The sequence below is a fragment of the Heptranchias perlo genome, chromosome 4, assembly GCF_035084215.1.
Source record: "Heptranchias perlo isolate sHepPer1 chromosome 4, sHepPer1.hap1, whole genome shotgun sequence".
In the NCBI taxonomy this organism is placed as follows: Eukaryota; Metazoa; Chordata; class Chondrichthyes; order Hexanchiformes; family Hexanchidae; genus Heptranchias; species Heptranchias perlo.
The window spans coordinates 40,409,169-40,422,194 of NC_090328.1; the positions used below are offsets into that span (position 1 = coordinate 40,409,169).

Sequence of the window (13,026 nt, forward strand, 5' to 3'; positions counted from 1 at the left end):
TTCCTGAGTCCAAATCGATAATGTAAATTGTGAGCAACAGTGGTCCCAGCACCGATCCCTATGGAACACCACTTCCCACCTTTTGCCAGTCTGAGGAGCGACCCTTAACTCCACTCTCCGTTTTTAGTTTTGTAACCAGCTTGCTATCATAAGAATATAAGAAATAGGAGCAGGAGTAGGCCAATCGGCCCCTCGAGCCTGCTCCGCCATTCAATAAGATCATGGCTGATCTGATCCTAACCTCAAATCTAAATTCATGTCCAATTTCCTGCCCGCTCCCCGTAACCCCTAATTCCCTTTACTTCTAGGAAACTGTCGATTTCTGTTTTAAATTTATTTAATGATGTAGCTTCCACAGCTTCCTGGGGCAGCAAATTCCACAGACCTACTACCCTCTGAGTGAAGAAGTTTCTCCTCATCTCAGTTTTGAAAGAGCAGCCCCTTATTCTAAGATTATGCCCCCTAGTTCTAGTTTCACCCATCCTTGGGAACATCCTTACCGCATCCACCCGATCAAGCTCCTTCACAATCTTATATGTTTCAATAAGATCGCCTCTCATTCTTCTGAACTCCAATGAGTAGAGTCCCAATCGACTCAACCTCTCCTCATATGTCCGCCCCCTCATCCCCGGGATTAACCGAGTGAACCTTCTTTGTACTGCCTCGAGAGCAAGTATGTCTTTTCTTAAGTATGGAGACCAAAACTGTATGCAGTATTCCAGGTGCGGTCTCACCAATACCTTATATAACTGCAGCAATACCTCCCTGTTTTTATATTCTATCCCCCTAGGAATAAAAGCCAACATTCCGTTGGCCTTCTAGACTTGGGTAAGGCCGACTTCAATGGGATGAGACAGAGACTGTCCACAGTAAACTGGGCAAATCTGTTAATGGGTAGAACGACTGATGATCAGTGGGAAATGTTTAAAGAAACATTTAACGAGATACAGAATCGGTTTATACCCCTGAGGGGCAAGAACTCTACTTGCCAAAAAAAACAGCCATGGACAACTAAAAAGAGGTAAGGGACAGTATAAGACATAAGGAAAGGGCATACAAAAAGGCAAAAAATGGCACAGATCCTGGCGAATGGGAAAGATACAAAGATCAACAAAGGGTCACAAAACAGATAGTAAGAGCTACAAAAAGAGAGTATGAAAAGAAACTTGCAAGGCATATCAAAACCAATACAAAGAACTTTTATAGTTATATTAGGAAAAAGAGGGTGGTCAGGAGCAGTGTTGGCCCCTTAAAAACTGAAAGTGGGGATATTGTCATTGACAATGGGGAAATGGCGGACATGTTGAATGATTACTTTGCATCAGTATTTACCGTAGAAAAAGAGGATAGCATGCCAGAAATCCCAAGAAAACTAATATTGAATCGGGGACAGGGACTCGATAAAATTAACAGAAGTAAAGCAACAGTAATGAAGCAAATAATAGCACTAAAGAGTGACAAATCTCCAGGACCAGATGGTTTCCATCCCAGGGTTTTAAAGAAAGTAGGTGAGCAGATTGCAGATGCCCTAACTATAATCTTTCAAAGTTCTCTAGATTCAGGAACTGTCCCTCTAGATTGAAAAATTGCACATGTCACTCCACTTTTTAAGAAAGGAGAGAGAAGGAAACCAGGGAATTATAGACCAGTTAGCCTAACATCTGTTGTGGGGAAATTGCTGGAGTCTATAATTAAGGATAGGGTGACTGAACACCAAGAATTTTCAGTTAATCAGAGAGAGCCAGCATGGATTTGTGAAAGGTAGGTCGTGCCTGACAAACCTGATTGAATTTTTTGAAGAGGTGACTAAAGTAGTGGACAGGGGAATATCAATGGATGTTATTTATATGGACTTCCAGAAGGCATTTGATAAGGTCCCACATAAGAAACTGTTAGCTAAGATAGAAGCCCATGGAATCGAGGGGAAAATACGGACTTGGTTAGGAAATTGGCTGAGCGAAAGGTGACAGAGAGTAGGGAAAATGGGTAAGTATTCACATTGGCAGGATGTGACTAGTGGAGTCTCGCAGGGATGTGTCTTGGGGCCTCAATTATTCACAATATTTTTTAACGACTTAGATGAAGGCATAGAAAGTCTCATATCTAAGTTTGCCGATGACACAAAGATTGGTGGCATTGTAAGCAGTGTAAACATAAAGGGCCTGATTTTAGCAGGCCTGCGGGTTTCCGGCGGGTTGGGTTTCGGGTGCGTGGCCTCCGCGCCCGGTGAAATTAGTGGGTTGCCCGCGCGATCGTAGCAGGCAATCCACTAATTGGAGCCACTTACCTGCTCCTCCGGGGTCCGCGCTGCTGGTCTGCGCGTCGGGCGGGCTGCGCATGCGCAGTACGATCTGTCAGCTGGAGGCTCTCTAGTTAAAGGGGCAGTCCTCCACTGACGGATGCTGCAACCAATGGAACAAATTACAGCATGGAGCAGCCCAGGGGGAAAGCTGCTCCCAGTTTAATGATGCCTCACCCCAGGTATCATCAGATGGGGTGAGGAGGAGGGGGAGGACAGAGATCTTCCACCCGGCGGGCGGGAGGAAGCGGCCTGCCTCTGCCACCAAGAAGGCCTGGCTCGAGGTGGCAGAGGAGGTCACCTGCACCACCAACATATCGCCCACCTGCATACAGTGCAGCAGGCGCTCCAATGACCGCAGTAGGTCAGCCACAGTGAGAACACGTAGTCTTTCCCCTACATTCCGTCTGCCACAACACTGCCCCCACCCCACATCTCCTTCGGCACCGCCAACACTACTCTGTCACATCACCCCTCATACCCACTCAAACCCCATCCTCATCTTACCTGCACCTACTCACCTCGCCAGTACTCACCCCGCCACTAACACGCAACCCAATCCTCATACAATCTCATGGCTCTATCCCATACTCACCCTCTCGTGCATCTCCCTCACGGCCAGCCTCACTCAACCTGCCACCATCTGTGCTGCAGCCACAGGGCATGCATCACATATGTGCAGTAGGCAGCGTAAGGCAAACGTGTCGTGAGCATGAAGGGGATGCACAAGGGTGTCTGAGGGTTTGCCATGGGTGTTACCTATATTGAATCTCAGAGCAACAAACATCACACATTATATTGGCACCACCACTGCCATGTCTCCGCGAATCCTGTCTGTTGTGTCCAATAATTCCCGCTCCTGGGTATCACTATGAGGACCCACCACTGATGCCACCCATTGTGTTACTGCAGAGTAGGTGCAGGTGTATTTGCAGGGCTCTTCCGTGCAGACGACTGAGAGACATCGGCGGTGTACCCGGCTGCACCCTGGAAGGATGCGGAGGAGAAGTTGTGGAGGGCAGTGGTGACTTTGGCAGTGACTGGTAAGCAGAGGGTGCTGGGGCCAGCCAGGAGCAGCTCGGCATGAAAGAGCCTGCAGATCTCCACGACTACATGTTGAGTGAATCTGTGCCTCCGTGTGCACTGCTGCTCGGAGAGGTCCGGGGAGCTGCGCCTCGGTCTGTGGACCCTGTGGCGAGGGTAGTGCCCTCTGCGACGCATCTCTCTCTACGGTTGCCCTCCCTCCTGCTGTGCAGGTGGGCGTGCAACAGCACCGTGTTGGGGGGCTCCACGTCTCTGCGGCGGACGGCGTGGACTGCGAGGCTGGTCATGCTGTTCGTCCTCCGAGGGTGTCCACGCACCACCCATCTGGCAGGTGTTGGTCTGAGGGGTTGTGCAGGGTAGGTGGGTGGTTCCTCGGACTGGGGCTGCGGTTTCGCGTCGGTCTGTCCTCTGGCTTGGCGGGGGGTGGTGGGGGGCAGGGGTTGCCCTATGTGACGCGGTGGCCTCCTGCGTGGGTGAGGGCTCTCCCCCACCCCCGTGGAGTGCACCTTGGCAGCTGCCACAGGCTGCTGGCTGCAACACGCCTGGTTGGAGGGAGACTGTTTCCCCCAGTGTGTGAAACACTCTGCGTTGAAGGTAAAATCCCACACTTCCTGTTTTGACAGCTGATTCAGCTCATTTAATGACCTCAACAAGCAAGGTAAGTACACTCAAGTGGAACCCCGCTGGCTTTAATTGCCTGCGGGATTCCCACCAGCGGGGGCCGCGCACGCAGCCCCGCACATCATCGGGGAACCCGGAAGTGGTCGGGATCGTGGCGCGATCCGGTCACGTGACTGGATATCGGGATTTTCGGGGGCCCCCCCGCTGGAAACCCACAGGAAACCTGACGGTAAAATCGTGCCCAAAATTACAAAGCAATATTGATAGATAGGTGAATGGGCAAAACTGTGGCAAATGGAATTCAATGTAGACAAATGTGAAGTCATCCACTTTGGATCAAAAAAGGATACAACAGGGTACTTTCTAAATGGTAAAAAGTTAAAAAACAGTGGATGTCCAAAGGGACTTAGGGGTTCAGGTACATAGATCATTGAAGTGCCATGAACAGGTGCAGAAAATAATCAAGAAGGCAAATGGAATGTTGGCCTTTATATCTAGAGTACTGGAGTACAAGGGGGCAGAAGTTATGCTGCAGCTATACAAAACCCTGATTAGACTGCACCTGGAGTACTGTGAGCAGCTCTGGGCACCGCACCTTCGGAAGGACATATTGGCCTTGGAGGGAGTGCAGCGTTGGTTTACTAGAATGATACCCGGACTTCAAGGGTTATGTTACGAGGAGAGATTACACAAATTGGGGTTGTATTCTCTAGAGTTTAGAAGGTTAAGGGGTGATCTGATCGAAGTTTATAAGATATTAAGGGGAACAGGTAGGGTGGATAGAGAGAAACTATTTCCGCTGGTTGGGGATTCTAGGAGTAGAGGGCACAGTCTAAAAATTAGAGCCAGACCTTTCAGGAGTGAGATTAGAAAACATTTCTACACACAAAGGATGGTAGAAGTTTGGAACTCTCTTCCGCAAATGGCAATTAATACTAGCTCAATTGCTAAATTTAAATGTGAGATAGATAGCTTTTTGGCAACCAAAGGTATTAAGAGATATGGGCCAAAGGCAGGCATATGGAGCTAGATCACAGATCAGCCATGATCTTATCAAATGGCGGAGCAGGCACGAGGGGCTGAATGGCCTACTCCTGTTCCCATGTTCCTATAATGTACTGGCTAAGAAAGATGCCCTGAACGCTCTAAAAACTCCATTCCCTTTTCCCTATCTCTTCTTTCCAGTTTATTTGGGGGCAGTTGAAATCTCCCATGGTTATTATTTCATGTCTTTTACTCATTGTCCTTGAGAAGGTGCTGATAGTAGTCTGCCTTCTTGAACCGTTGGTACTGTAGTAGCTTGATACAACAAAATGACTTACTCGGCGACTTCAGAAAGCAGTTAACAGTCAACCACGTTGCTTTGGAACTGGAGTCACATATAGGCCAGGTAAGGATAGCAAGTTTCCTTCCCTAGAGGACATTAGTGAACCATTTGTGTTTTTATTACAATCTGACAGCATCATGGTCACTTTTACTGATACCAGCTTTTTATTTCCAGATTTTTTTTTAAACTGAATTCAAATTCTCAAACTGTTATGGTGGGATTTAACTCATATTCTCTGGATTATTAGTCCAGGCCAGTGGGTTACTAATCCAGTAACATAGCCACTAAATTACCATACCCATGTATTTTATTTCTTCAAAAAAAAGCACAAAAACAAACTTGGTTAAAGTTGTTTCCATGAATTACTAACATTGCTGTCCCTGCTTCCCTTTAAATCAGCTAAAGCGAACAGGCATCATTATGAGCCTAGCATATATTATTGGCCAAAGGGCATTCAGCGAAATTGGGTCAGGCTACAGTCTGCCCAGCTGTAAAACAGTTAGCAGGGTAACAAGAGAGTAAAATAAAGCATTTTTGAAAGTTATATATTTTGATTGGCAAATTGCTAATGGGAAACAAAAGTGTGCAATATTAGTGAGTTTGTACCTATTGCAATTAGTTCAGTTATAAATATTTAGCTATTGCTACTCCACAACCCATTGTGACCATATTGCACTTGTCTCAATTGTGCTAATAGTATTTCCTTGCATGTCAAATACTCCACTGACCCATCAATAACACCTTTCCTCACATGCTAACTTGGGATCGCTGCTTCAACTTTACAAGGATCAATAAACGGGTTTACTGCATTGAGGAACAGCCCAATCATTACATTCTGCTGTAACAAAGGATGAAGATCATTTAAATATAGTGAGCATTGTGGGTCAACAAAAACATTTGCTACTTCACTAAAGAAGGAACAGTAATGAGGCAACACTCGCTACAGCTATCAACTATCAAATAGTTACTAGCATTAATCTACTGTGCAAGCTTACACAGAGCTTTTTATTCAATTTAATATTAGAGTTTCCTCTTACTTCAACTTAATTTAAGTTGAAGGTTATGGATAAAATTACTGGATTCCTTCTACCGTAAGGATTTACTTTGGTTGTACATGGTGAGAGGCACAAGCTTGGCCAGAAATAGGCAGTTCGGGAACAGCACCTCCCCTACTTTTAATGCGCTAACCCCACATGTATTTCTGGGATCAGTCTCATTACCAGAATATGGAAGAATTCCCAGCTGGAATCCACCTGCAATTGGAAGCTCACTAGTTGGTGGGTCGCAAATCAGGTGTCGATACAGAATTCAAAGGCGTGTAGCAGCTTAAAGGGGCAGGCATGTTGACTGATTCCTGGGATGAAAGGGTTATCCTATGAGGAGAGGCTGAGTAGATTGGGCCTATACTCTCTGGAGTTTAGAAGAATGAGAGGTGATCTCATTGAAACATAAAAGATTATGAGGGGGCTTGACAGGGTAGAGGCTGAGAGGTTGTTTCCCCTGGCTGGACAGTCTAGAACTAGGGGGCATAGTCGCAGGATAAGAGGTCGGCCATTTAAGACTGAGATGAGGAGGCAATTCTTCACTCAGAGGGTTGTGAATCTTTGCAATTCTCTACCCCAGAGGGCTGTGGATGCTGAGTCGTTGAGTATATTCAAGGCTGAGATGGATACATTTTTGGACTGCAGGGGAATCAAGGGATATGGGGATCGGGCAGGAAAGTGGAGTTGAGGTTGAAGATCAGCCATGATCTGATTGAATGGCAAAGCAGGCTCAAGGGGCTGTATGGCTTACTCCTGCTCCTATTTCTTATGTTCTTATTTGCATACTTGGAAGTCAGCAAGTTTATTTAGAAAAATGTCAATAAGGAGTATAAGGAAGCTAGAGAATATCCCATTTTTCAGATGGAACCACTAAAATTCTCATGGAGATTGAGGCTGAGGAGAGGGACTTTCCTCGACAGGGCGTATGGTAGGTCCCCAAAAAGAGCAGCCTGGGAAAACAAAAGGAAGTGGTGACTAGTGAATGCCACCTTCACGAACAAACATACGAATTAAGACCAGGAGGCCGCTATTCGGCCCCTCGAGCCTGCTCTGTCGAGCCATACAGCACACCTGAAAGCACTGTCAAAAGAGGTTTTGTGACCCTTACAAGATCAGCCAAGAGAACCCACACTTACTTTTATCAATGCATTGTACTAAACGTGTATGATACTTAACAATTATCTTCCCCTCACATTGTCTTAAAGTAATTAATCTTACCATTATGCAGCAGTGTGCACTTAGCATCCCCAGTCTTCACATGGAAGTATTCTTTCACTAATTTCCTTACATGCATACAACCCGAAAGAATCCTGTCATCTAGCTGAATGTTGCATATACAGGTCATTAAACCGACAATGGTCTGCATGCTGACACTTGAATATTACAAGAGATTATCTTGACACTTGGAACTTCTTACTTCTACTCTGGTTGCAGAAGAAAGCAACTCATAATAACAGAGATAACATTTATAAGGAGAGGACCTCCTAACATCCATCCTCTAATCCTGAGGTGGAAGCTTTATAAATCCTGGGAAGGGAGGCCTTAGAAGTTGCTGGTGATGGGGAAATAGGAAGACTGCAGCTAATCCACAGCTTGTGATAACTTTCTGCTGATCTTTCTTCCAAAAATAAACAGTACAGGCTTGGCCTGCTATTGTGCTGTAACATTCTATGATTTATCCTATTCATTCATTCACTTACTGGCAACAAATTTATAGGTTGAAGCACTTTACCTAGTTGCTCATAAAGACACCATAATGATCTTCCTATTCTTTTTCTCTAGGGGTGCCACGAAAAGCTGAGCCAGGCCCCAGGTGCTGCAAAGGTGTGTCTGAAGAATTTGTAGAACTCAGACCTTATTCTCAAGACTTCAATGATGCTTTTTTGCAAAGCTGCCACAGCCATTAAGACAAAAAATGTGATTCCCCAGAACTAATCAGGATTGGATAAGTTCCTACAGTGTATGTCTGAATGACAAAGAATGTGTGCATAAAATGACAATTTGCCATGCTTTGAAATTGGACGTTGTTTAACAAAACTTGGTCACATGGTAATGTAACCAATGTTAATGATTGGATGCATCTTAGCAATGCTCCCCAATCCATTACTGCAGCTAATGATTAAATAAATAACAAAGCTGAACGCAACTCATTATTTTCTTTTTCAACTGTCCAATGCAGCTCGCAACTTCAGCCAGATTCTTGCACGTTTTAAAATAAATTGAGAAGTCAATACAGGAATGAAATGCTACATTTTGCAGCCATTAAAAGGATACAATACAAAGGCAAGGACTAGTAGGCACCAAACTATGCTAATATTCATCTCATTGTGTGGGTTTGTCAGACTGTAGTAGACTTCAGTAATGATGTATACAATTGTGGCTGAAGCAGTGAAATCCACCAACCACTGGTATTCAGGGAAGTAATGCAGAACTGTGGAAGAAAATTAATGTTTCAACAACCAAGTACTTTGAAACTATTTCACAGAAATAGAAAAAAAAAGTACCCATCAGCTGTTCACACCACTTCCAGTATTTTTAATATAACCAACTGGTTCCACATTCAATTCAAGTTGCCATGGATAAATGCATACTGCATCCAACTATGACATGGATCTAAGCTCATCCCATGCTTCATTTGTGATCCAGGAGACATTGAAAGGGAAGAGAAAAAGATTGTTGTTTACTTTCCAATACCTACTCCAAATTTTAAGCAAAATAAGCCTGTTACCACATGCAAATTTATTTGATCGAGACAGTATTACACTTTAAAAATTACGTCATATAATTGAACATTCCAATTGAAAACACTTGTGACAATACCCAACATAAATGTTTAAGATAATCTTTCCCCATCTATCTCAAGTGCTACTTTGGAACATTCAGAAACATTTCTGAAGCTAAGATTTAGTGTGTATTATTGATATAATTCCCTTGTAGACCTTCTCTAGAATTGAGTTTACTTGGTTAAGTACTTTGATCAATACTCTGTGTTCACTGCGTTCAAAGTCCTATCAAAGTTTTTTTTTGAATTATACATTTTTATGTTTGCTCTCTCTCTTTCTCCTAATCCTGCTCCCATTAACACTCCTACTTCAAGTTCATTTTAATCTCAAGGTAGCTCTACTTTCGTTAAATGCTTTTAATGGTCATATTTCTGCTTCCTTCCACCCCCAAGTGTCCTTTTCAGCTTGTATCTCATTTAATCTGATTTTTTTTAAAACCAACTCTAATCATGATCTTTCTCTTTGAAAAGATTACTTCTGCTAGCTTTTTTTTGGTAAGAAAATCCAAAATTTTGAATACTACCCACCCAATTTCAAAACCCGTAATTTTTTCTTTAAAATACTGCTGGAGGACACAACTTTGAGTTAAGTATATGCAAGACAGTATAATTGTATATATATATATATATATATATATATATATATATATCACATACTCTACTGTAAATATTTATATACATTGGATTACCTAGAGATTGAGCATTATCAGCCCAACATTGTTGGAATTTCAAATCCCCCTTAAACAATCTTTCAAACTTGATCAGAATGTTTGGAAAATAAACCATCTTATGGCAAAGATTGAAGGCACTGTATATGCTGTTCTTTAACTATCATATAGAAGTTTAAAGTGCAGGAGGCAGCCATTCAGCCAATCATGTCTGTGGTGGCTCTTTGCTAGAGCAATCCAAAACTAATTCCACTGCCTCACTCTCTCCTTAGCCCTTTATCTTCCTCTGCTTCAAATATTTATCTAATTTTCCCTTAAAAGATGCAATGATACCTGCCTCAACCACTCCCTATGGCAAAACATTCTGTGCTCCAACAACTCTGTGTAAAGAAATTTCTTCTAATCTCTCCTTACTCTCAGTAACAATTTTAAATTGATGACTCCTCATTACTGATGCCCCAACCAGAAGAAATAGTCTTTCCCTATTCAATCTATAAAAACACCTCAATTTTTAAAACCTCTTAACCTTCTGTGCTCAAGGAGAAATAGTCTCAGTATCTTCTATCTCTCCTCATAACTATAAGTTCCCATCTCCAGCATCCTCCTGGTAAATCTACACTGTAAACTTTCATGTAATGCTGTATTTGCTCAATGGCTTTAATGGCCTTTGCATAATGGGATGCTCAAAACTGAACACAGTACTTTAACTGTGGCCTAACTAATGTTAGAACAAATTTATCATTACATCTTTATTCTTGTACTCTATGCCCTCATTTATGAAACCTAAAATGCTTTTGGCCTCTTCTACAGCTTTATCTACCCACACTCAGTTTTTTAGGGGATTACATCTCTGTTTAGCCACACTTTTCAGCATCTTTCCAGCTTTTGGTTTTCTCCCCCAAAATGAATTACTACACACTTCTCCACATTAAATTGAATGTGTCACCTATCTGCCCAGTCTTCTAACCTGTCTATGTCTTCCCGAAGCCTTTACGGTCCTCTTCACTGTTGGCTAAACCTTCTACTTTTTGTTGTCAGCAAATTTCGAGATTACGTTCCCTATACCCAAATCCAAATCATCAATATGTACCAAGAACAAAAGTGGACCTAGCACTTCACCACTTCCAATCCTTCTCCAATCTGAGCAACTCCCCTTTACCTTAACCCCGTTTCCTGGCCATCAACCAATTTTTTATCCATGCTTCTAAACTTTCTCTTATACCATAGTACTGAATTTTTCTAACAAACCTCGTGAGATACCTTATTGAATGCCATCGGAAAATCCTTATATATGACATCTACTGCATTCCCTTTATCTAGCCAATCCAATCGGTCACCTCATGAAAAACCCTTAAATTTGACACACACAATTTGCCTTTAACAAAACTATGCAGTCTGTCCTTGATTATCCCATGCATTTCTAAGTGTGCATAATTTTATCTCAAATTCTGAATTCTGAGCTTGCCCACAACCAACATTAGACAAACTGGTCTATAGTTATGCAATTTATTCTCTCCCCTCATCCGCAAAGATGTTACATTGGCTTCTCTCTAGTCCAAATGCACAATTGCATATTAGAGGATTGAAAAATTGTGGCCAAAGCCTCTGCTATATCCTCTCTGACTTTTTTTGAACAGACTAGGGTATGTGCCATCAGGCCCAGCGACATCTCCATCCTGAGTTCTGCTAACTTTGAGAACAAATTTCTTTTCCACAGGTATCTTTGACAATTATTTCATATCCCCCTATAGTACACCTATATTCTCACTTCCACCACCATTTGTAAAAACTGATGCAAAATATTTATTTAAGATCTCTACCATACCTTCATCCTCCAAAACGTAGACTTCCTGCTTCATCCCCACGCACTCTACCCTCTCTAACTATTCTTTCACATTTCATTTGCTTATTGAAAGTCCTTACTATTTCCTTTTATATTATCCACAAGCCTTTTTCCATATTCCCTTTTAGGTCTTCTAATCTCTCTACTACATTTTCTATATTCCTCATGATTATCTTTAGTATTGTTAACCCTAACCTTATCATATGCCTCCCTTTTAAGTTTGTTTAGTTTAAATCTCTTTATTCACAGAACTCCTTTCCACCTTATAGGAATGTATGTTTTTTTACTCTATGAATCTCATATTTGAAGATTTCCCACTGCTGAACTGTCAATCTGTTCGGTAATTTCTCTTCCCAGTTAATTTGGACAAGATTCCTTATCTTGCTCAATTTCACATTTGTCCAGTCCAGCACCGTTATCTTTACTTGTATTCATAGCTTTGAGACTGAAAGCACTGTTCCTATTAGCATCAAATCACCTTACAGTAGTTTGCAGGCACTGTATATACTGGCATTTAAACCATCTTACAATAAAAGAACCCAGGCAAATGAAATATGCCATTTAGCTTCATGCAAAACATGTTTGTATTATTGAGAGAATAGCTCTCTAAAAAATCAGTGAAATTTGCATTCAGTTTCCAGGAAAAGCAGTCACAAAGTATTTTGAAGCTATTAGGCCGGATTTTGCTGTAAAAACAACTGTGCAGCTAACAGCGCTCACCATTATTTACGTGCAAATCGAACAGTGACTTCTGGCGATCGCACATGCGCAGTTAAACGCAGAAATCGGGAAGTTGCTGTTCAAGATGCGATGCTCCTCCAAAAGCTGTGCAAAAACAGCATCTCGCTGGCTGACTCAACATTCAAATGAATTGAACAGTGTGAAATTCCTGTAGTGACGTAGGTACAGACTAAAGATGCCAGAAAAAGTTAAGTCAAGTCATTTCAAGTCTAAGTACCCTTTTATTGGCGTGGTATGTCTTAATTATTGACAAACTACCTCTCTAGCACTGAAAATTAACTTTTACAAATGTGGAGTCTCATTCCTTCAGATTTTAATTATTGTTAGACATTTTAAAATAAAATATTATTTTTTAAACTTTTTGTTTCTGTCTCTTTTATCTTTGATTTAAGAGACTATCAGTCTTACCTTCTCTATTTATTTTTCTGTACCTGATTTGACATTGAATTCACTATTCTAACTTACACTACCTGGTTAAGACTCTGCGCTGTTATTAATGATTCTTTATTCTGATTGATTAAGGAGATACAGAGCTGCTTGCCCTGTTCGCACAGGTCCCAGATGCCCTGTAGAGGGCACCACATCATTTGGCTGTCCCGTTGACAGCTACTTGCTGTACAAAAGCTCCTAGAAAGTCTAAGGGCAAGTGCAAGTCTAA

General features: G+C 42.3%; 1 protein-coding gene across 3 annotated transcripts in view; it reads right to left on the reverse strand.

Moving 5' to 3' along the window:
- The window catches only part of tmem161b (transmembrane protein 161B), a 68,297-nt gene that overhangs the window by 30,246 nt on the left and 25,025 nt on the right, over positions 1-13,026 (reverse strand). For all 3 annotated transcript variants that reach the window (XM_067982810.1, XM_067982812.1, XM_067982811.1), the window contains one exon: positions 8,609-8,765. In XM_067982810.1, coding sequence (XP_067838911.1) covers positions 8,609-8,765 — 157 coding nt within the window. The remainder of the gene's footprint in view (positions 1-8,608; positions 8,766-13,026) is intronic.